At 38.6% G+C, this 25,507-nt stretch overlaps 1 protein-coding gene across 2 annotated transcripts; it reads right to left on the reverse strand.

Annotated features, from left to right (window-relative positions):
* Positions 1 to 2,557: 2,557 nt before the first annotated feature.
* KCNG3 (potassium voltage-gated channel modifier subfamily G member 3) lies at positions 2,558 to 24,519 on the reverse strand. Of its 2 annotated transcripts, none has more exons than XM_034427691.3 (2): positions 23,244 to 24,519; positions 2,558 to 6,494 (listed from the first exon to the last, which is right to left on the reverse strand). In XM_034427691.3, the coding sequence occupies exons 1-2, from the start codon at positions 23,921 to 23,923 to the stop codon at positions 5,849 to 5,851; spliced, it is 1,326 nt and encodes a 441-aa protein (XP_034283582.1). In that variant the 5' UTR covers positions 23,924 to 24,519; the 3' UTR covers positions 2,558 to 5,848. The 2 variants fall into 2 exon arrangements, with proteins under 2 accessions (XP_034283582.1, XP_034283581.1); XM_034427690.3 differs by having other exon boundaries at positions 23,211 to 24,499.
* Between the last annotated feature and the right edge of the window lie 988 nt (positions 24,520 to 25,507).

A 25,507-nucleotide genomic window follows, 5' to 3' on the forward strand; every position in this document is an offset into this window, starting at 1 on the left:
ATTCTGAACACAGACATGTAACAACTTTATTGTTTTCTTAGGTGTGTACACAAATTGAAATATATGGCAGATATCAAAACATAATCTTAATGCCGACAACCAATCTGAATGAATGTGGCCTGATCTTGGGTAGCTGATGAGTATATGAATAAGAGAAGGAGTAGTTTCAGTTGTGGATGTATGTCAGAAAGTTATATCTATGAATGAAGGCGAATATATGTGTCCCACAGGATAATGTTGCAGGATCCAATCTGGGTCCGTCACTGATCCTGCGGTTACATCAGTGTCATCTAGGTGTCTGTTGTGTGTGTATGAAAGCAGATTTCCATAGGTTGGTGACATTTGTGCTTTGGAGAATGATGATAATGGAAGGACCAGAGATGAGTTTTGGGAATAATTGTGCCACATTCTGAATTAACATAATGGGGTCGGGAAGAAAGAACTATTCTGCTAGTTGACATGAATTGATGAGTGAAAAGTCCTGCTCAAAAATTACAGAAAAATGATTGGCTTATTCAGAGACTCAAGAATGAACAAGAATGGTGATTGGCAAGAGTCTTAAAAAAAGGTTCAGTTATTTCAAATAGTAGAATCAATCCATCCTATATAAACATCATCATAAAAATACAGGCAATTCCCCAGGACTATGAAATAAAGGGAACAGATCTTAGGAGGAAGTACTTTTCTCTCATGCTGCCATGTTGTAGACAGTCTACCTCTGAAATATGAAAGCAAGTTAGAGTAACCTTCCAGAAGTTATTATTATTATATTCTGACTTTATTTTGCACAATTCAAGATGCTGCACATAATGCTCCTGCCTACTTTTTTTCTTATAATCTCTACCAACCTTGGGCTAAAGAGAAAACTGACCTAGAGAGTCACCCAGCTGGGGTTTGTGCCTAAAGGAGGATTAGAACCAGTGGTGGGTTGCCCCTGGTTCGTACCGGTTCTATAGAACCAATAGTAAAACCAGCAGGAGGCTCCGCCCACCGACTCTGATGTCATCAGAATGCTTCTGCGCATGCGCAGAAGAGCGCGTGTGTGAAGGTAAGTAGAACCCACCCCTGATTAGAACTCACGGGTTCCTGGTTTCTAGTCCAGCACCTTATACATTATAGCAAACCAGATTTATTGTTAAATAATGCTATCAGAATATATGTTGTTTTATTTGGGGGGTTTTATTATTCCATTTCTGAATGTTATTAGTGCATTTATGTTTGTAATGGATGTTTTATTTTTGCATGCTGCTAAGAGTCATGATTATTATAGTATAAAAATATATAAATACTTATTTTAAGCATGTCTATTCATGCATACACATGAAAACAGATTGACTTAAAAGTCTTATTGAAATAATTATTATGATTCCTTATGAGATAATTGATAGAATAATGGACATGAAAGAAAAGTAAGGATGCAAAAAAAGCTTGTAATGAAATACTTGCAAAAAGAGAAATGAATTCTATAAAATATTATAGACAAATGTTATCTAACAAAGTGAATAGAAATTGAACATACAGCAAGAGAATATAAAAATTCCTTGGAATTGAATGAAAAGAATCATGTTACAGCGTAACACAGAAATGTAGGAGCTATGAAAAGGAATGCCTGGTGAAATGATGGAGTGAAAGAGGCTATGACTGAGAAATAGACACATAAGAAAAATAGAAAAAAGAGTTGCAAAGATTGTAATCAAGGAGAGCAAGGAACAGCTAGGAAAAATGAAAAGAAAATGCAGAGCAATTCTGATGGTTGATTTAGAATGAAATCAAAATAGGGGAATCCTGAAAGAAGAATTTTAGAGAAGTATATGGGAATGACAGCAGTATGTTGAAAGAAAACCCCTCAATGCTCAAGAAAAATGGAACTAATAAATGCTGTGAGAACATGATAAATCTGCAAGTTCTGATGGTATAATTGGAGAAAGATTAAAATATGGATGTAGCTTCCATTCTAAACTTTTGTAATTTGCCTAATATATGTGTGAAAATGCACCTGGGGAAGAAAGACATCTTTGTTCTCCAAATTAGGGGAAAGGTAGCAAGTGAATGAACAGCATAAAAATATGTTGAGCTGGTTTGGTCATAAGAATGAATTGCAAAACAAGTATATGAAGGAAGAGTGAATGGGTCAAATGGAAAGGGGAAACTTAAAATGTCATGGTCAGGTAGAGTTGATGAGAACTTTAAAAGGGAGACGTGAAAATTATGAGCAACAAAGGACAATGCATGAATGAAAAGAATCATGTTACAGCGTAACACAGAAATGTAGGAGCTATGAAAAGGAATGCCTGGTGAAATGATGGAGTGATGAAAATCACGATGATGATTTTCAGGGGTGCAACAAGGATGATTTGCAAGTGTAGAAAGATAAGAAGAGGAGGACTGAATGGTTCTGGTGTAAACTAAATTATTACAATATTGACTTTCCTTTTTCTTACCTCATTGGTTAATTTCTTTGGCTTATTATTTCTTATTCCTCTTCTGCACAAAGTCTGGTCATTATGGCAGCTTTTCAAGTCATATAAATAGTACCACTAAGTAGTACAAGAACATGTTTTTTTTTAAAAAAAATCAGTTCTACATTTAATATAGAATGCATATACATGCTATATTTTACATAGTACAACTTACATTGAGCTAGCAGCTCCTCTTGCATATCAGTGTTTTATTTTCATTTGTTCAGTCAATAAATTATTTGGAAGGGTGTTTATTCAGATATGTTTCTTTTAATAAGAATCACTGTTGGACTTGAAGATAATAAATCCTATTTGAATGCAACATAGTTGATATAAATTTGGTGATAATCCAAAATATGTTTATTATATTAAAAAGGGGAAAGTGCTCATGATTATAAAAATAATCTCAGGGGAAATATAGCTAGATAGTTTGGGTTTTTTTTCTCTAGAAACTGGACGAATACAGTCAATTGCCTTTTCCACACAAAATTTAATTTGGAGAATTATTCCATATATCAAGTATATATTTGTTCTATTTCCCTAGGGAACTATGTATATTTACTGTCACAATTGTATCTATCCTTCCTCCAAGGCACTCAGGTCTGAGTTATGGCATTATCTATTTTATTCACACAACAGGATTGATAAAAGAAAAGTTTTCTTTGTACAACAGGTAGTTAAAACTATGAAATTCATTGTCCTCAACTACAGTAATGGCCATTATTTTTTATGTTTTTAAGGGTGCGAGGCAGGCTGAGCAGCTAAATATTACCTTCTAAATCCCAGATAACACACTTCAAAACATCAGCTGCTGGCAAACAATAGCCAATGAATGTTATTGCCTGAATCTATCAAGTTGATCATTCTGTGAGACAGAAGAGGGCACAAGATGGGCAGTGGCCTGATTCATCCAGTATCTCCTAACATTCTTAATAATCTCTGATTTGAACTGTGAGACAAAAGCCTACACAAAGCTGTTTATTCATGTCATGGAGCAGCAAGGATCTGAACTCATCAATAACCATCACCCTGGTATTGTATTGTGATATGGGGAAATTCAAGGTATTTTTTACAAGTCTTCATAGTAATGAAGTTTAGTTTGCTGCATAAGTCATGTTTAGTTCACATAGCAAACCCTCTCTGAAAACATCTATCAAATTGTCAAAGTTCAAAGTTATGTTTCATGACAGCTCTCTTCAATAATTCATCTTTGGTTCCATTGTATCACTTTGACTTATTGCCATGTAAAAGTTACTACGATTGGAATCCTAGACATTTTTTTAAAAGGGTGAAAAAAAATAGGCCCACAGAAAAATATATCAGAAAAAAACCTCCAGAGATGACAGATTCTCATCTAAACTGTGAATCTCTAATCTGGAAACTTTACTGATTTTGAATGCTTTAATACAGAGTTACTTGACTGTAACAAAGTTAGATTATTTCCTAAAGTGACAGTAGCACCATAAAGCATCTCATTAAATGCAGTAATGGTTTGACTGCCATGTTCTTCATTCTTCAATTCACTGAAAGGATTCGGAATAATTTTTAACCAGTGTTTTTATATTAAAATAAATTATACAGTTTACTTTTAGTAAGTTTTTAGTTGAATAAGCTTCTGAGAAAAACTCTATAGTAGTATTTTAAAATGACTGATCTCAGGGCATCTGACATTAAGGAGGATATTTTACGTACGATTAATAGGAAAAAATATAAATACTCTTCATGAGAGATGAGAAATAGAAATCATTGTTCATGTTTCAAATATCATTCCTTTATCTAATTATGTATCTGTTCAAACTTTGTTTTTCTGACATTGTTGAAGAAATGTGCAAGGCTTGTAACTGGAAAGGATGACAAAAAAGAGCATGCATGGTACTAGCAATGGTATATTTTTAAATCTCCAGTATTTGGCCATTATGTGCTTCAAAGTATCATGTCAATTTTCTGCAGGAAGATTTTAAACTTGCCTTAGGGTTTGCCTTCAATAGCAGATTTTGGGAAAGAGGACAATGATTTTTTTCAAAAAACATTTGTACTATTGCTATAAATCAGGAATGTCGAACTTTGGCAACTTTAAGACCTGTGGACTTCGATTCCCAAAATTCCCCAGCCAAAATGCTGGCTGGGGAATTCTGGGAATTGAAATCCACTGATATAAAATTGCCAAGATTGGACATCCCTGCTATAAATTGCAACTCATAAACAAAAAGCTACAATCCAAGGACCTTCACTGGGTCTATTCTGAAGATTGACCTTCATTACTACTATTACTATTACTGCTACTATTATTACTATTACTATTCAATTTGTATTCCACGATTCTGATTAGCTTTTTCCTCTCGGAAAAGCAGCTTGTCCTCCCCACACTGAATCAAGATACCCAACTTTCAAGAGTAGCTTTCATGTAAATTTCAACATAAAGAATCACAATTTCCCCATAATTCTTTGCGTACAATACCAGTAACTTTGTTCCTTATACTGAAACCAAGACCTGTATGTATTGTGTCAAATACAAACTGAAATGTTCTTAGAAAAAATTCAAAAATTGAAATAAATTGGACAAAATAGTGATAGCTAACGAATCTCAGTCATTTTCATGGGTTTCTTCTACATAAACTTGGATCTGACCAGTATTTTTTTTAAAAAAAATGTATATGTTTGGGTGAATATGTTTCTTTGTATCTATGAAGGGAGCAATTTAAGGCCTACAAGAATATATTTGTCCCCAACCATTTCATTTGCAGCTCTGGATCTACCTCTGACTATAATTACTAAAAGTTGGTGGCATCATTTTCTGCCATTTTGACATGAGATATACCTCCAGAATGCCCTAAAATAGACTTACCATGGTTTGAAAAACAACAGCAACTCTTCCTTTCTGATCAAAACTTTGAAGGGGAAAAAAAAGAACATCTTGGCTCTGCCCCTTTGTGTCTCCAGTATCTTGGCCCTTGACTATCCACAGGCTGTTACGTGTGGTCCTGGTAATTAACAGTTGGACACTTCTTATTGATATGTCATTTGAAATGCATTTCAAAATCAAGAGTGTTTTAAAAACACATAGATGCGTTCAGCTCTAAATAGTGCATACCATCTAGGACTTCTCAGTATTTGGAGAAATGAGTGTGGAAACTTTCACACCTGCTGAGACAATGAAAATGAAGATGTTTTCTCCCTTATGAATCTCGGCTCTTCTGAGGTGAAGAGCAAGTGACCTTCCCTCAAACAGACCTTCCCTCAAACAGAACAGGGAGATATTCCTCTTAAGTCACAGAGTATTGTACCAGCTTCATAATTCCTCAGACACCAAGATGGAAAACAATGAGGAAGAACTTACTACTTTCTTCACTATATTAAGTTCTGCTATGAAATGCAATATGTGCTATTTGTTAATCTAAAAATTCTGCAGAAAGACTTCTGCTATACCTAGCAGACCGGAACTTGAGCTCATGGTAACACTGCACAAAGCTGTGGTAGATGAATGTAATAGGCAGGGCTAGCAAAACAATTCCACTGACTACACAAATCCCTCCAAGAATCCTTCCAGGTATCGTGATTGGACAAACATCCCCATAACCAACTGTGGTCATGGAGATGATAACCCACCAGCAAGCAGCAGGAATGCTTGCATAGCCTTCATTGGGTTTTCCTATTTTCAGTCCGTGTTCAAGAAGCTGGGCAAGAGCACTGAAAATTGCCATCGCAACACAAACAAAGACGAGCAGCATCACCATCTCCCTGTAGCATCGCTTCAAAGTCAGTCCGAGTGTCTGGAGGCCGATGAAGTGGCGGGCCAATTTAATAACCCAAAAAATCCGCATCATTCTCAGAACCCGTAAGGTGACTCCGGCCCTCTGAAGCTGAGAATTCTCTCCTGTAAAAATTGTCATCAGCACAGAAATATAATACGGAGTGATAGCCAGCAAGTCAATGATGTTCAGTGGTCTCTTAACAAACTCACACTTGTCTTTGGAGACAATGAACCTCACAATGCACTCTGCCGTGAACCAGCCGATGCAAATTGCTTCAATTATCCTGTCAAAAAGAACATAGGCAAAACTATTACATTTCTTTGAAACTCTTCATTGAGAATATTTTTCAATGCTAGAGGCGTCTTTAATGGACACTTTTACACAGACATAGACTCAGACTTTTAGTAGACAAGCGTGCCAAATTCAAAGTCAAATTGGGCTTTATACAGATCTCTGCTTATTGTCTGTCTTTCCAAAAATCATTATGTTAAAAGTCATCTATGTACATCTCTCACCTGGTTATGTTTTCCTAAAGCTATTTTAAAAATATTTTGATTTCTAAGAGAAGGGATTATTATCATTAAAATCTGAGAACTTTAAGATGTTGGTCAGGTTAAATGTTTCATATATCTTTTCATTTACTTCTTTGATTTTGGAAGGAGTGAGTTGTATATATGTGTGAAACAATTTAATATTCCTATATTTGGTTCAAACTATACTGCAGTTTAATTTCTCTGTGAATACCTCTTCAAAATACTAGTGTTGGGCCATTTAAAATGCTTTTCTGGATGAATGATTATTATTCAGCAGTAAAATACCTCAAGCAGTCCTCCAAAGCATTTGAAATCACGAAACAGAATGGAACGGCTCTCTGTTATTACAACCTTGAAAGAGCAGCAGAAATGTTAGAATTCAAACAAAAGCTCTAAAACATTGATGATTCTTCTGATTCAAGCTGAATATCATGCTCAGACATGCCTAATGCTTTTTGAACAGAACACAGAGTTAACCATTGCAGCAACCTGAGTCATCAAAACAAAAGCCAAAGGAGATCCAAAGCTTCCATAGATTAGGTAATCTCCATACGTGTTGGACTTCAGTTGGCCATTCTTTGAGCTAGCATAGTATGGTAGGGTTGCAATGTTCCAGATGTCCAGTAAAGAGCAAAGAAGAGTTGGTTTCTATCCAGTGGGCATCCAGATATTTGCACACCAGACGTGATAGTTCTACTTAGGGAGATTAAATTCCAACTCATCTAAAAGACCTGGTTTGTTGGGAAAGGACGCTCTACAATGATCGCTCAACTTCTTCCCACCTCTAAAATCATGCTAAACTATATTCTTGCTGTTTCTTCAAAACAGCAAAGTTTAAAACAAAGCAGAGGTTCCAGTCTAGCAGTGCTATTATTCCAGAAGTTGTAATGCATGAGGAAGAGAGCACTTGCACTGTAATTCTGAAAATTGGGGGGGGGCTGCACTGAGGGACCTCAACCAATCTCTTTGCACAATTTGGACTCCATGTCCAAATTGTTCATGTATATAAAAAGAGCCCAAAGAACACTGTATAACACCATCAGAGGTTCTACCCTACTGTTTTCCTGAATTAATTCCAAAATGGCAAAAATGACATTTTGAAATTCACTTGGTTTTCATTTCTGCATTTCTTAGACTTCTATCAGCTGGGTATTAAAAAGAGAACCCCACCCCTTTCTTTGCCCACTTCTTCCCTTATGTTGCAGCTAAAAGAGTCTGAAAATTCAGACCCAGTCTCTGGAAGTCAAAATGGGATGCCAAATCCTATGGCAAGATGAGCAAAACTCAGGAAGAAAACTCCAAAGCTGGAATCATTTCAGCATTTGTCATTCCACAATGGAGATCAGGGCCGGATTTTCCTATAGACTAACTAGGCTTCAGCCTAGGGTCTCAAGATCAAGAAGGGCCTACATTCAAATCGTTAGCAAAATTAAAATTACACTTTCATTATAGGTGAAAGGGCCTCATAAGTGGAATAGCCTAGGGCCTCTTTTCATCTAAATCCGGCCCTGATGGAGATACGTTAAAACAGTTAATCACAGAGTCCTCCCATAGTTGTACTTTTGGCTCAGGCTGTTTTATATCCATCTCCACTGTATACGATGTTTCAATACTTCCGTACGATTTTCACCAAGAAAGGAAAGTATTTCCTCCAAAATACTTACCTGTGAATTGAATGAAAAGAAAAGAAACTGTCATTGAGAATAAAAAATAAAAAATGGGGAGATGATGCAAATGACTGAAGGTATCACTATTGAAAAGCATAGATGCCTGAAGGTTTGTTTGAAGATATTTTCCTGATCAATTTTAATCCCTTTTCTAAAGTCTAAGCAGGATTTCTTTTTTCTTTCATTCTGTGTAAAGCTACTCCTTCCCCTCACTTCATCTCCATCTATTTCCTATTTCTTTGTTGTTTCTCTGGAAGTAGAAAGGTATGTTTCTGTGCTTCTGTGTAGGAATGATTTGTGTGTGCCGAAACATAATGGTTGGTATATGCATCTAGATAATAAATGTTATAAACTCAGTACCTTATTTTATCAGTAATTAATAATCAGTAATTATTAATTCAGTTAATATTTTTGTTTGTCCTATCTTTGCTATTTTTTGAAGTAAGGTTTATGATAGTTTTGTGTGTGTGTGTGTGTGTGTGTGACCTAAACCCATTTATCAAGGAAGGGGAAATTTCCAGGACTGAATTCAAATAGAATTAGTACTCATACTGGAAGCTCAACATGCCACAGGGCTTTTGTCTACATTGTAGTTTTTCTACAATGTAGAAAATTGTCTTTAGGGTTGTTTGTCTTTAGGGCTGTTGGTTTGTCTTTAGAGTTGTTGATGGTGGGGGAATGGGGAAGGGAAATACCTCAAATTGAAGACTGATTTTTTTTTCAGGCAAATATGGTGCAATCTTTTTGTATTGAAATGGGTGGGTTTTTTTTTTTACTTAATTTGTGGGTAGAGTGTTTTAACTTTGTTTTTCAATCCTTTATAATTATTATCATTGCATTTTAGAGAGACAATGGTATTGAGAGCTTGGCCAATCATTCTTTACATATTATTTAAACTTAATAACATGATTTACATTTAGTTCACTACCTATCAAGAGAATGTATGTCACCTAAGACTAGAAACATATCCAAATAAGAACTAGATTATGTATTTTTAAAAATGGGCGGATTAGTTCTGCTCATCTAACATAACCTGAACATAACCTGAATGCTCTAATTCATAATAGAGCCTAAACTATTCAATTATGCATATTTTCCTCCATTTCATCAGGGAAGCCTTCTCTGTCTTGTTTTATTCTTGTTTCATTATTTACTCTTCATTCTGCTTTCTGAAACCTGTTTCCTGATGAAGAGTAGCAGAATCTGTCAAAATCCCAATAAATGCAACAATGGCAACATTTTATTTCAGAGTGGTACATGTTAACTTTGCTCTGATTATTTTTAGTTTAAACAATGAATTATGCAATCTTGGTTTACCCTGGACTGTGGTTTCCAATTTAGTTCCATACATAATTCTGTTAAGGAACAAAAAAGTAAATAAATATAGAGTAATATGTTATACAATAAGCTATATATCTACTCAGTAGTAATGTAAACAATTCCTGTATACCTCCCCCACCTTGTAATGCTGAACTACAATCCTTTTTTTAAAAAAAAATTAGTTCCAATGGAGAACATAGTAATATTTTCTAATCTGGTGCTCTGCTAAGATTTGGGAGGATACTATTTATTTCAGGGGTCTCCAACCTTGGCAACTTTAAGACTTATGGACTTCAACTCAGAGCCTTGGTAGTACAGTGGTTTAATGCACCCTGTAATTAACACAGCTGCCTGCAATTTCTGCAGGTTCGAGTCTTACCAGGCTCAAGGTTGACTCAGCCTTCCATCCTTTCTAAGGTAGGTTAAATGAGGACCCAGTTTGTGGGGGCAATAAGCTGACTTTGTATAAATATACAAAAGTATGAAGGCTATTGCTTAACGCATTGTAAGCCGCCCTGAGTCTCCGGAGAAGGGCAGCATATAAATCAAATTAAAAAAAAAACAACTCCCAGAATTCTAGGAGTTGAAGTCCACAAAGTTGCCAAGGTTGGAGACCCCTGATTTATTTGACATATTTATAAGGGCACCTGACTCCAAATGAGTCTAGGCAGACAGAGGATGAAAAATAATTAGTCAAAAAATAACAACAGCTTACCGGAAGGAATGACCCACAAGTGAACTCTCACAAAGGCCTTCCTCCTCCTCCTCCTCCTCCTCCTCCTCCTCCATTCATCCTAATCGAAGGCCTGGAGAAAGAACCAGATCTTCAGAGTTTACCAGAAGGAGAGCAGGGACTTTGAATCTCCAAGAATTTCCCATATATTTAGGAATTAAACTCATTCAAAATTGTAGTTCAGCATTACTTGCAGGGACACAGAGAGAGCCGACATGAAAAATAATGAAACTAAATATTCCAATAGATAGGGTCATTTTATTTCTTTTGAATTCAACTTTCTTTAATTTAGAATATTTATTACACTTCTAAGAAAATTATTTTAACAATTGTATGATTATTCTAAATTTAGGTCTCTGAGTCTTGGGAGATTACTCTAAACCAGTCCTTTCATTTAATTACTTTGTTAATTTTTGGTTTTAGGGAGAAGACTTAAATAAAACAGACTTCTAGTTTAAACGGCTTCAGAATTTTTTTTTAAATCAGTAATAAGGCTAGTTTGTTGTATTCAAAGTAATTATATTCTGAGCTGTCAAAACAGCTTTCAGTTGCAAATTGCACATTTTTCTTTACAAAGTTTTATTAATTTTTTCTGAAAATTTGTTGAGAGCTAAAAATAGAAAAAATCAAAGGAGTGGCCTCATCATCCACTAAATATCTGAATAAAATGGAATATACAAGACAAGAAACATGAAGGGGGGGGGGACAAAAGACAAGACAGCCTGTGATTAAACTTGACAACATCAGTTTGTGGATGAGGATGTGCTTTTATTCTTGCATCAAAGGACCTGTAGAAACCAACAGCATATTTCCACCGCTACCCTTACACAATCCCAATCGCTTTTTTGAATTGTTTACAAGTAAATGTGAATTTGGGGTAGAATAATATTTATTATTTGTTTAGAAGGAAGATTTACTTCCAAGTATACTTAGGATTCCGTGGCTCATCAAATCTAGCACAATGCTATTTGTATTTATTTTGCTTGTTTTATATTTGCTATTCCTCATTTTTGCCTATGCCAACAATCTCCTTCACAGCTGTTCTTTCTGTACCCACCCTTGCATAAATCTATCCTATGACAGATCAAACAGGCAGGGAAAAAGTAGAACTGCTTAATTCCTTCTTTCCTCTGCCTTTACGCAAAAAGGAAAATAGCCCAACCTATCAAAAGCAGCACTATGGGAGACAGAACAGGAATGCAGGTCAAAATAGGTAAAATCGATAAGATTTATGAATCAAATCTTTTAGAACTCCTGGAGCACAGGGGAACTGTCAAAGGTCTGGAAAAGAGCTTATGTGGTTCCAATGACAAAAAACTACAGGAAACTACCGACCAATCAGCTTAACATGGATACCTACAAAACTCCTGGGAAAAGAAAAAAATCAAGCAGCACTTTTGTGCACATCTAGAAATGAACAAGGCAATTACTGGAAGCCAGCACGGGTTTGTTAAAAACAGATCATGCCAGATCAACAGACCAACTATTATTTTCTATGATAAAGCGATTAAATTAGTGTATCAGAGAAATTCTGTGGATATAGTGTACTTGGACTTCAATAAGTATTGACGAAGTGGACCATTCCATGTACATCTACATGGAGGGAAGCATGAAGTGGGGTACCTCAAAGTTTTGGGCCTGGTGCTCTTCAAAATCCTCATAAATGATCTAGACGAGAGGATAGAAGGGGAAACTCATCAAAGATGACAACAACCAAAGGGGGAAAGTTAACACTTTGGAAGATGAGCTCAAGATTCATGGATCTTGACAGACTTGAGCATTGGAACCAATCCAATCAGATCAGTTCAATGGTGAGAAAAGTAGGCAGGAAAAACCATTTGCATAGGTATAGAATAGGAGGTACCTGGCTCAAAAGTAGTATCTCTGAGAGGGATTTAGGTGTCCTGGTGGTCGCTTAAATATGAATCAGTAGTGTGTGGCAGCTGCCAAAAACCCAATGCATCTAGGCTGCATCAAAAGAAGGATAGCATCAAGATCAAGGGAAGTGATAGTACTGCTTTATACTGTACTGGTGAGGCCACACTTGCAATATTGCAACCAGTTCTGGAAACCACAATTCAAAAAACAGTGCAGAGAAGAGCATTAAAGATGATAAGGGGCCTGAAGACTAAACCATACAATGAATGACTAAGGGAATTAGGTATGTTTAGCTTAATAAAGATAGCACTCTTTCAATATCTGAAGGGCTGTCATGTGGAAGAGGATGTCAATTTATTCTCCATAGCAGCAATGGAGGAAGCAATGGGTGGAAGCTCATGGAGAGTCAACTGGAAATGAGAAGGAATTTTCTGACAGAGTGATTAAGCAATGGAACAGCTTGCTTCCCAGGGCTGTGGATGTTCCATTACTGGAAGTTTTCAAGAAAAGATTGGACAACAATTTGTCCAGAATGGTATAAGGATTCCTGCCTTGAGCAAGAGATTGGACTACAAGACCTCCAAGGTCCCTTCCAGCCCTATGATTCTATAATTCTATGGAACTATTGGTCCAGTTTGATTAACACTGGTCACTGATTAAAATCCTTTTCAAAAATATTAGCATTTTTTCAAGTTCTACTATATGAAATCCTTATATGGATTTCACATAATGTTTTATAAGATGAAGCTTATAAATATGATGCAAATATGTGCTAAAAGGGAACTCGTGTAACATTTATTATCCTTCCAATGTTTAAGAGCCAGCAACTTTTTTAGCATGAGAAAGAGGGAGGGAAAGAAAACAACTCTTAGTTCTCAGTATCACTCCAAATAGCATAAGCCAATGTAGCAATGTAGCTCTCTCCCATATTTTAGATCTGCCTCCAAAATAGTTCAGTGTATAATAAGAGCAGGGGTGTCAAATTCAAGGCCTGGTGGGGGGGGCGGATTCGGCCTGAGGGATACTTAGATCTTGTCCATGGGACCGTCCTGGAAACAGCGAACGACCAGCCTGCAGTGCTTCTGCCAGCGAAAATGGGCTTGTGAGTGCTGTTTTCGGCTGCCACGGCTTCCTGAAGCCCTCTGCCAGTGAAAAAGGAGCTCGGGAGGGCTGCGAGCTCCGTTTTAACTGGCAGAGGGTTGCAGGATGCTGTGGCAGCCAAAAACGGAGCTTGAGAGCCCATTTTTTGCTGGCAGAGCGCTTGGGCCACCACAAACTGGCCACGCCCACCTGGCCATACCGACCCCGGCCCCCCAAGGTCAAACACAACCCTGATACAGCTGTCAATGATATCAAGTTTGATACCCTGATCTAGAGAATGATGCTACAAAGGAAGAAAAAGGGTGACTTGCCCATAAGAGCTAAGGGGCTCCTAAGTAATCTTGCAGGGAGACAATTGAGCACTAGATCAAATTATCAAATAACCCCAGTTCAAGAGGTTTTGTGCAACTATGTTTGATGCACTGGAGGTCCTATCTGTTCTCCCTTTCTTCAAAAACCAAATAAGCCTTCTTGTTGCTTCCTTTGGCCTTTATCCATTTTATCTCCCTAAGCTTCAAAGCCAGTTGGTAATAACATATTTGGAAACTGACAATCCTCTGCTTATCAATTCCTAAACTTGAAGACATTCCATTCAGTACAAACAAAGCAAAATCTTAAGCCACAATTCCGTCTACTTCACTGAAAGTAAATCCCATTAAATTGTGAAGTTTTCCCCAGGAAAAAAATGCATATACATTTGCTGCAGTGTTTAGCATGTGCTAAAAACGATAAATATGTTCTTAGCTTTTCTTCCTAAAGCAGCTGGATTAGACAACAATTTCCAGTACCTCAGCAAGCCTATCTATGGTAACTGTACTGTTAAGACTGATGGGAAACTAATCCAACTCTACTGAATGCTCCAAATTGAGGTCTAGTCATACAACTAAAAATTTAAAAGGATTTGTGGATTCTTTTGTGGATTTGAATGTGGTGTAAATATGTCTTACCGTAGTTATCTATATTTTAAGGGGAATTTAAAATGAAGTTTAAATGCTTACAGGATAAGACTGCCAACTTTCTTTTAGTTTATAACAAAAGTTTTAGTTTTCATTCAAGTATGAGTATTCTGCTACAGTATTGACATTCTTTAGAATATCAATCAGCAAAATGATAGCTTTTGATTGATATGATTAGCTGCCTAGTTAATGGTAGCTAACATTTGCAGAAACAGATGCTGAGGTTTAATTCTGTTTAAGAATCCAGTCATTTTATGCTCAGCTAAATACAACCAGACTCATGCCTCATACATATGGTGTTAAGAGCTGGATGGCTCAGTCTTGTTTCTGAGGCTAACAAATTTCTAAATTCATCTCTAAAGCTCTAAAAGCATCCACTAAACAGATTTACTGTCATTACAGGATTAGTGTGCATGTGTTCTATGTGGCTTCATAGTGTCAGGTAGTATTGCCTATTACCTATTACACTAAAGCACTAAAAAAGCTTCCCAGGATTAGATTTTCCATAGCATATAATTCAATAGGTTATGCTCAGAATTCATTTACTGTGAAATGAAATTCACAGGCCAAGGTCCTTTATGAGGTCTCTGCCATTTGCAACCAAGTGAAAAATGGAGCTTACGTTTTCAAAAGCTAAAGAAATTCAAGCTCAGCTCTTCCATTCCTCTTTCACAGAAGAAAGGGAAAACCTGCTGTGTATTATTTTCCACATGTTTATTCCCATGAAAACTACCATCCTGTTTTTCAAACAATATGGTTACATTATATATACACGTAATGGTTTTAAGATGTTATATTAGACTAGCAAAATTTTTCTCCCCGTAATTCATCCTCATCAAGGTAACGCAAGCATTCTTTTAAAAACAGCAACTTTGCTCCTGCCATCATCCTAGAACCGTGATGGCGAACCTATGGCATGCATGCCACAGGTGGCAGGCAGAGTCATATCTGAGGGCACGCGAGTGTTGCCCTAGCTCAGCTCCAGTGCGCATGCGCACGCCAGCCAGCTGATTTTCGGGCCTTCTGGGCCCACTGGAAATTCGGAAACAGGTCATTTCCGGCTTCCGAAGAGCCTCCAGGGGTATGGGGAAAGTTGTTTTCACCCTCCCCAGGCTCCAAGAAAGCCTCTGGAGCCTGGAGAAAGTGAAAAACAGGCCTACATGGCCCACCGTGCCATCACGTGCCAAAAGTGGAGGGAGCGCTGGGGGGTCGTGTGTGCATTCGTAGGGGGTGGGGCGCATTGAATTATGGGTGCCCATGCTCCCTCCGCTTTTGGCACGCGATGGCAAAAAGGTTAGCCTTCACTGTCCTAGAACATTTAAAGAAAAAGGAATGCGTATTAAGCAACCTTAAGTTTCTGGTTTCTCATATCCACACAATCCAAATAACAGGCTAAGTGATTGTTTCAGGATCCAATCTGGATCTGTTACCGGGACCAGAGGTTTTGCCTTTGACCCAGACAATATTATCCTGGGACACTTATATTTGTCTTTATTCATAAGTGATTATTCTGTACTTTGCTGCTTTGTCCCCTTCTTCCCTTTTTTCCCTCTTTTCTTATTAATCTCATGGCTGAGTTAAGCTTTTCTTGTAGTTTCAGTGGGAACAAAGAGAATGAAGTATGTATGATTGTTGCCTTGGGGACTGCATTTTGTTTTTAGGGCAGAGCTGAGGCAGGTGCCCTGCCTGCCTGCTTCATTGTTTTAAGGCTCATCCATAGCTTGCTCGCTATGTCACAGGGACCTATGGACATACAATGCTTGCAGCTGTCTCAGAACTGTGGTAAATCCCTTGGCTGTAAAAAACACCAAGTGGCTGTGGATTGCAAACGGCCAGGTAAATCTTGCCTCAGAAAAAAATCAGCCACCATTAAGAAATAATAAAAACAGAGCTTTTCTCTGACTGGCCATGGATACTTATGATTCAGTCTCCCTCTCTTTGGAGATTCCCATGTTTCCATGCAGTGATATTTGGCTGGTTACTTGAATGACTTGATTTTTGTCAGGAGGCTATTGCTACCTGCTTCCTCTAATAAGAGCGCAATTAAATGCAAAGCATAAATATATTATTGATTTCTTTGGGAATCAGGTGCTTAACTTAGCAAAAAAGAGAAAAGCTATTTTGCAAATGATGATGATGAGATTTCCACACAAATTGTTTTCAATATGCAACACCAGCAACTGGGTTCTTTTATATTCCCTGCTGAAATACTGTGGGTTGCAAATGCATTATGTTTTCTTCCTTAATTGTAATAATTTATTTATTCTTGAGAGCAGAAGGGGACAGCTACGCATGGAAAGCAAACCTGATATTTTTAGAGACCATGAAGTAATCTTATACGTTAATCTGCAATACATTGTTTGACAGTTATTTGTACTTCACTTAGTGGATTTTTTTTTCTAATCCAAACATGCAGAATTAGGATATAAGGCTAGAGTTCTCAACTAAAAGACAACTAATCTGCACTTCCACAATCTGTTCTGGAAGACTACATTACAAATAAAATACTTGACATATGATATCATCATACAAACATTTTTTTCTTGCTATCTTTCATTCTCAAAAATATGCATGCCAATCTGGATTATTGGATCTGAAATAGTCCTACTTAAAGTGAATAAAACTGCATCAACAAAAGCACCATATACTACAAATACCTGAAACTCCTGAAATTTCTAAAGAAGCTCAAATCTTTTGAAGACATTTGCTTGTGTATTAAGATTGCTAACATCTATACAACTAAATTATGATACTCTTTTTATGTGTTCTATTCACTTTTACTTGCCCTCTTAAAAAAATAACACCCAAACAAGCCACATTTGTGTTCCATTGTTACAAGTTGAAACTTAAACTTTTCTAAGAATCTAATAAAATGCAAAAAAAAAAATAAATTACAAAATGGAAGGCCACGGCTGGCAACTTCATAATTATTAAATTCTAGAGGATTGGAAAAATAATATTAGGAAAAAAGATTGTCCTCCAAAGATGAGAAGCAAATAATTTGCTCCAAATTATTCCAAACGTAGCTATCAACCACCAAAGGTTGGGTCTCTGTTTAGTTTATCAGGTGCATTTTGTGCACTTATGATGTGCTTTGTGCATTTATGATGCACAAAGACTAGCCAACATGAGCCTTGTAACTTGCAGAATAAGTTTTCACACAGCTGCCAGTGAGTGGTTTTTCTAAAGTTTTGCAGCTCAGATAAAGCAAGCTTACATAATACCCCAAAATAAAATTGTGAGTGCATTGTTAGATTTTTTTCCAAAAACAAACTAATGCAATTTTAGGTTAGGCTGTTCACATATCTCATTAAGACAAAAAAGAATGCATGGAAGGCCAAACTGCCACTAATAAGATGTCTTCCTGCCTCTTGTTGCATCTCCTGGATCATTCTGCCAAAATTCATCAGCAAATTGCCAAATTAAGATAGTAGTTTCTTTATTTAAATAAAAAAAATAGATTTGTAAGATGCATATATTAAATTTTCAGTAATTTAACAAAAGCCAAATTGAAGAAATGCATTGAAACTCCCATCTCTTCTTTTCTGTTGTCATACTTTACTGCCACATCCCCTGTAGTACTTAGTGATTGAAAAAACAGTTAAGAAAAATAAAGGGTTGGTATTAGCCCCAAAACTATTGGTTTAAGATTATATATGAACCACCAGGTACTAAAGTGCTCACAAACTTGGATGTTCTTGCAATGACAACAGTGCTGTAAAATGAGGTATCTGTAGAACAATTGGCAATTTTGACAAAGTAAGAAAGATCTACATAGGCAGCTGAATCTAGGTCTACCTTGAGAATAGAATAGAATAATAACTTTATTGTCACTTTGAATGTACACTAATCGGCATACATTAAGATGAAATTTCATTGCATACAGCTCTCAAAGGTTGAGGTGATCAACCAATTCATGTGGATGTAAATCTTTATCTGGAACCAGAGTTATCCAAAAACATGCCTATATGAGTACAACTAAGGTTTAAACAGAAGTATGGAAAAAACTGTAGGAAAAAAAATATTCTACAGTTAAAGAAGAATATTTGTAGCTCAGGGTTGAAATGGGGGGTCCTTGGTGCTCTCTGAGCTTAGTTGTTTCCTTGCAGACATTTGATTAGGTAACAACATCAGTGCTAGTTTGTTATCATTACCTAGTATTGTAATGATGAAATGTCTGTATGAAAAGACAACAACCACGTGCAGGAGAATATCAGGGCCCCTGAAAAAATATTCAGCTGAAAATAAACTGGTCTGTGTTAGTGCCGAGTCACATTATCAATCAGCATAACTAAGCAGCTTGCAGACAAATTCTGCAAATTGTTACGATTAAAGTGAACAAACAGATGTGATGTTAGCACATTTGGGAGATTGGGAGACCAATCTTGTTGCTCAGAAAATAAAAACAAACTGGGGGGGGGATGCATAAACAAAACAAAATCAAAAACATTTCCAGAACTTTTCTTGTTCCTTCAGAGTAGTCCATATATTCTTAATGTGATGGCAAAAAACAGAAAAATTGTAGCCTTAAAAATCTTTGGCTTTTGAATTTCAGCCAGTTCTTTCATGAAAAGATTTATAATCATGAAATTTATTTAACTAACAGCTACTTGATCTGTTCAGTAAAACAAACCTCTTTAACATTACTTACAGCCTTTTGGATAGCTGGCCATCTCCTACAGGTAACATAACACTAAATTTCCTCCAGTGGCAGGATGCGAGACTAGATGACTTTTGAGATCTTTTCAATTCTAGGACTCTCTAAGGCAGATGTGTGTCTTTTTTCATTGCATGTATTTGGTATATTATGTAGAACTCAATAACACACATTTCTGTGAATTATTTACCATTAGCAAAAAAGAAGTGGATCCCCACCCTCCTGGCAGATTTTAATAGAAACCTAAAGATCTATTGGGATAGCAAGGGTTCTTTTTAATGTGAGGTCCTTGGTGCACTGATGAGATTACCTAGTTTGGTAATGAAATGTTTGCAAAAAACAAAACAAAAAACCCACAACCAAGCTCAGGGAGAACCAAGGACCCCACAGTTCAATCCTGAGCTAAAAATATTCTCTTCCGTTCTTTTTAATCTCTACAGTTTTTAAGACTTTATATGATCACTGGGGTGTGTGTGTGTGTGTGTGTGTGTGTGTGTGGTAACATTTATTACTTTTTTATTCTCTCTGGTTTAATTGATGTTATTTGTTGTACTTCATTGTTGCACTGTAAACTGGCATAGGGCCTGAGTACCTGAGAGATTGTTTGTTTTTAAGTATTTCTGCCTGCTAAATGCATTTTGGCAAAGTGGGTTCCCTCCCTGCCCCTTCTAATAAACAAGTCATCTTATGGGACCAAGGAAGTATGCCTTCTATGTTGCAATCCCTTTCCTCTGGAACAGCTTCCCTCCGGAGATATGGACAACACCCAAAGCACTGTCTGGCTAGAGGGCTCAGTGGCTAAGATGCTGAGCTTGTCGATCAGAAAGGTCGGCAGTCCGGCGGTTCGAATCCCTAGTATAGGTCTCCTGCATGAGGAGGGGGTTGGACTAGATGACCTCCAAGGTCCCTTCCAACTCTGTTACTGTTACACGTAAGAAGAAAAGCACTTTCGTTTCAGGCCAGAGGATGATGTGTTTGTGGGGCCCTTCATGTGTTTGTGGGGGCCCTGGTTTGATATGGTTTGATTGTTTTAGGCCCAGTGTCTATGGGGTTTAACTGTTTTATTGTTTTATATTTGTAAGTAGCCTAGTCTATAAGAATGGCTGTTATAAAGCTCACTATCACAACCCATCATCATCATCATCTGTCATTGGCAGGCATGTCAGGAATGTGAGGATATAAATTTTTAAATGAACAGTACTATATTTTATATATGTTAGATATGTATACATAACATCTGTTCATAGAAGAGATATCACTATATGTTATTACTTGTCAAACTGATCTTTTGGGGAGAGGGGGCATGTTAAAGCTGCTTTCATCACACCACTAAAGCAACCCTATTGGATGATTAGCCCATGACCCATGCTCCTTAAAACCAAAACATATACTTAGGAAAAACTTGAAATAAATATGGTGGAGATCATTAGGCTCATTAATAGAAGGCTTTGCTGGTTTATAGACTAAAAGATTACTTCATCTTACTTAGATTTAAGGGTCATTTTATCCTATTTTTTGTATAAAATTTCATAATTTCATGAAAAATTTTATATTTAAATAAAATATCAATGCATTGTGTAAACACAAATCAGCTAAATATATCAACTACACTGTTTAAAATACTTGTTTCATGTCTATGGGATTAAAAAAATCTTACTGTATTCAGATCTTGATATATATAAGGAAGCAAAATAGAGCACCGTATATCTGTATGCATAATCACGATGTGAGTGATGACACTAATAAGGTTGCTCACATTAAGGTTATAAAGTGTTCTTTAATTTGAAGCATACCTTATTTTGTAGCCCTTTTCAAGTTGCAGAATCCATTTGGCAATCCTGCTTCTTGAAATAACTCGTTGAGCTAAGACTATTTCAATTGGTACAATCTTCTGGTTCCATTAAAGAACAAGTCAAGAGTATGTACAGATGTAAAGTACAATCTGATGGTTGCAATCAGACTGTAGAAACAGGACACATGATTCCACCACCATTTAAATTCAAATGTCCCTTTCTCCAGTTCAGGAAAAACTGGTTGGCAACTCTTTTGGTAACCTGTTTAGAAAGCTTCCTCTTCAACATATAGGTTTCAATTTGGAGTTTGTATATAGGTATGGGAAGATTATTCAAAAAGTAAGATGATTATTTTATAATAATGTTTTACTTGGGGGGGGGCAGGATAAATAGCAATAATCACAGTTTCCAGTACTTCAGTGGCAGCAGGTGCAATTGTATAATAATGTAATAAGCCTTTCCTATCACTTCTTTTGAGTACTGTAAAACTTGGGGGAAGGGGGGAAATCTGGATGACTGCAACCATGGTGGAAAGTAGAAAAAAATCAGAACTGCAGATACAAAAGTACTTTAAGGATATGATTCTGCAAAATCAATGGCATAGATTATTTTCTAAAGAGAAAATATTCCAGGAATAATGGGCATTTGAAGCAAATGAAATCTGGCATATTTTCCTCTCTTACTTGGGACACAAAGATAATTAAGATAATACTATTACTGGCCCAGCATCTGTGGGTGGAAGTAATTAAGCTTTCATAGATCTACATTAGACAAATGGAAGAATACCATTATAGGTATATTCTTAACAGCATCAAAAAACAATCCAAGAAAATATATCCACTCACTTGTTTCTTATTCCATGGGATAAACCATCAAAAGCTGTCCGTATATAATACAAATATATGTTTGTTTGATGCATGATTGAATGTATTATAAAATCCATAATCTTTGAAAAAGTTGGTGATCTGTGGGCAAATTTAGGATTTGCCTTGACCCTTTTCCCAACTTGGCACCCCTCCTAAGGTATTGCAATTACAATGTCAGATATCTGTTGAGCAAAGACAGTGGCCATTCTATTTAGGTATTCTGGATTTTACAATTCTATCACACTTTGAATGAACCAGTTCAGATGGAGATGCTATATAACAGCTGTGGTTCAGAGCCAACAAATCTGAGGAAAAGCAGGGCAAATTTCAGTGCTGGCCTCTAAATTGCCAGATAATATTGGTTCCAACCTGATTAATCTCAAACTGAAATCTCAAACCTATTTTTTTTCAAACTTGTTTTAAACTTCCATAAAAAATATAAGACCTTTCACAAGGGAGTCTTGGAGATACGTTCTGGGCAAGATGAACAAAATGTAAATTGAGTTCTACTAGTTGATCCTTGGCAGATCTGCAGTTTATCAGTAGGAATCTTTTTCTTCTAAATTAAGATGCAGAAATTAACAAGGCTTGGGTTAACCATGAGGGGATTTTTGTGGAACTGAGAGTTCAGTCTAGTTACCAAAAATAAATTCTTAGGCTCAGAATGTGCTGAAAGACACCCTGTTCTTTAACTGGTGTGTGTGATGTCTTTGTGCCTGACTCTGGTGGGTGGGTCTTAGGGCTTTTGGTAAAAACAAAATAAAACAGATTAAAAAAGGCTGCTTTCCTTAGTTCTAAATGGCTTGTAAGCCACTTACCTGGCATTGAACATGAGGTTAGTACACACCTAACATTCATTACATTTCTTCCTATAGCCGGAACTGATAGAAAATGTCTTGAGAACAATGAAGATTTTTTTTCTGCCTCTATGTGATTTTCCCAAGTTAAATACCGTTTGACGGAAGGATTCTCAGAATGAAATTTGGAAGCTTCTGTATAAAACAACTTTCTGGAGAAGAACAGAATCCTTCCAATGAAAGGGACAACACATTTTTGCACGATACCAAGAGGCCATTTATTTGTTCCAAAGGCAGTCACTATAGTCCAGAAAACTTGGCTGACTGATTAGTTTCAGCATTATTTTATCAGTTTCACTGGAGCTCAAGGAGGTTTTACCTGTAGACGCTACAAGACTCACACAGTGAATTCGATTTTTCTAGTAGCCTGAAGTAAGCCCAGTTAAATTTAACCTTAATTCCCAGGAAAGCCAAACCCATATATAAGTTGTGTTGGTATACAGACCCCTAGAAGTTACTTATCTGGTTTTTAAGAACCACCTGGTTGTTAAACCAAGCTTACCCCTTGCCAAATGAGATGGTAATGAGTTGGGATCTCCAATGTGGCAAACTGATGCTGGCAGAAGAAGACACAGAGAAGACCAGATGGGACAGAGGTCACACCACCGATGGGGGAAATATTAATCACTTCATCCTACCCTGAAGGCTCCCTGATTGAGTCTGCTGTGTACCTGCTCTGCTCCTCCAGGCTTCGGTTCTCAGCCGTTCGCCACTCCGGCATGGTGCTGGCACATAGCACCACCATGGAGACGATGACGAACAGGATGGAAACGGTGGCCAGGATCTGGGCGGCCACCGACGAGGTGGGCTCCTCGAAAGTTCTCCTCATCCTTTCCAGCCATTTCTTCTCGCCGGCGCCAGGTGGGGCCACCGGATCGCCGCTCTCCTGGCCCTTGGGCTGCTCGGGCTGGCCGCTGCTTTTGCTACTGCCGCTCCCGCCTCCGGAGGGCTCCGTCCGGATGTCTTCCGCCGAATAGAAGGTATAAGTATCGGACATGCGGTCGTCCAGCCGGCGCTGGCAGCAATAGTCCAGGTGGGATCCCTCCAGGCCCCAGTAGATCATCTCGTTGTAGAAGGAGAGTTCACACATGTGGGGCACGAAGCGCAGGTGGCCGTAGCGCACGTACAGCAGGATAAAGCCGAAGGCTTCGGAGTGCCGGTCGAAGAAGTACTCGTTCCGCTCGCGGTCGTAGTCGTCGCACACCTCGAGCACGTCTTGCTCCGACAGGCAGCCGTGCAGGCGGCTCACCCGCCGGAGGGGAAAGTCCTTCAGCACCTCCCGGGAGAAAGAGTAGCGGGTGCCCCCCACGTTCAACACCACCACCGGCGGGCCACCCCGGCCAAAGGTCATGGCTTGGGGGGGGGGACAGAAGGGGGGCGCGAGGGGGGAAACGGCGGCTCCGGCTGCCTTCAGCCCCCGAGGACCGGGGCCGGGAAGGGCGGGGTCCGGCTGCCCCGCCTGGCTTCTCTTCGGGCAGGCGGGCGCTCTTTGGGTTCTCTCGGTCCCTTCACTCCCCCCCACTTACCTCTTCCCGCCCCCCGCCCCTCCCCCCTTCGCCGTCCACCAGGCGGGAACGGCGGCTCTGCTGTCCCGGCAAGGCGTCGAGCGCGCGGCGGTGCGCCTCCTCGAACAACCCAGTCTTGGCGACGCCTCTGGCTTCAGCGAGGGGTGGCGTCGGGCGCCTCGTTGCGCCCGGAGTAGGCGGCTCCCGAAGTGGCCGGGGCAGCTTGTACAGAAGCGCAGCCGAAGCCGGCGCCGCCGCCTCCTCTGAGCAAAACCCGGCTGGCCGTGGAGCGCATGGCTGAAGGAGCTGAGGGAAAACTCCTGCGAAGTTGGGTCGGTTCTGGGCTCCTCAGCTGCGCGCAACCTTGCTTAGCGCCGCGCGGCACCGGCTCTGACAGCGACGCTCTCAGGCTGAGATGCCCAGCGGCTTTCGGAGCGGAGACGGAGGCGGTGGGGAAGAGACACGCCTCTTCCCTCGCTCCCTCTCTCCCTCCCTCCCGCCTTTCCTCCCTTCCCAAGCAGCGGAGTTGCCTCTCTCCGGCTATGCTGGGAGGAGAGTAGAAGCGCCTGAGAGAATTCCCTGCGCTTTTCGCTCTTGATCAATCAAGCGCCTTGCTGGCGGTCGCGTTTTCTTTCGACCAGCGGATTTTCCAGTCTTGCTCGGCGGAGTTTTCCTTCCTTTATTCCCTCCTCAACATTCTCTGGTCTCTCAGTTGAGAATCTTTCATTCGCATTGATTAAAAAGTTCTGATTTCTTTCCCAGACCAGCAATTTTACGAAAAAATTGACAGGACTGACTGAATGGGGAGAAAAAAAAAGTTTTAATTGGTATACCTCCGTGATTTTTTTTTCCTTATTATTTTGTTTCGCGGGCTCTAGCACATTTATATCAGTTTAAATGTGCCACCATTTAAAAATAAAGGGCCACCATCAGTGAGCTGTTGGACAGTATTACTTGGTCTATTGTGTGGATGTTTGGGTGATTTAGGGGTGGAGAATTGTGGTGGGTGGGAGTGTTTGGGGATTGTTATATGTGTTGGACCTGGTCTTTGGGTGTTAAGTGAATTTCGTTGTATGGGTATACTGTGTATACACCTACAATGACAATAAAGTTATTTATTTATTTATTTATTTATTTATTAACTGATTATAAAGCACTTTTGAGGGACGCTCAGTGGCTAAGACGCTGAGCCTGTCAATCGAAAGGTCGGCAGTTCAGCAGTTCGAATCCCTAGTGCCACGTAATGGGGTGAGCTCCCCTTACTTGTCCCAGCTTCTGCCAACCTAGCAGTTCAAAAGCTCGTAAAAAATGCAAGTAGAAAAACAGGGACCACCTTTGGTGGGAAGGTAACACCACATACATGCGAGGGGAACCTTTATCTTTAAAACACTTTTATCCTTCTGGACTTGGAGTACAGTAAGTATACTTTC

The sequence above is a fragment of the Pantherophis guttatus genome, chromosome 1, assembly GCF_059756535.1.
Source record: "Pantherophis guttatus breed Tessera chromosome 1, ASM5975653v1, whole genome shotgun sequence".
Classification (NCBI taxonomy): domain Eukaryota; kingdom Metazoa; phylum Chordata; class Lepidosauria; order Squamata; family Colubridae; genus Pantherophis; species Pantherophis guttatus.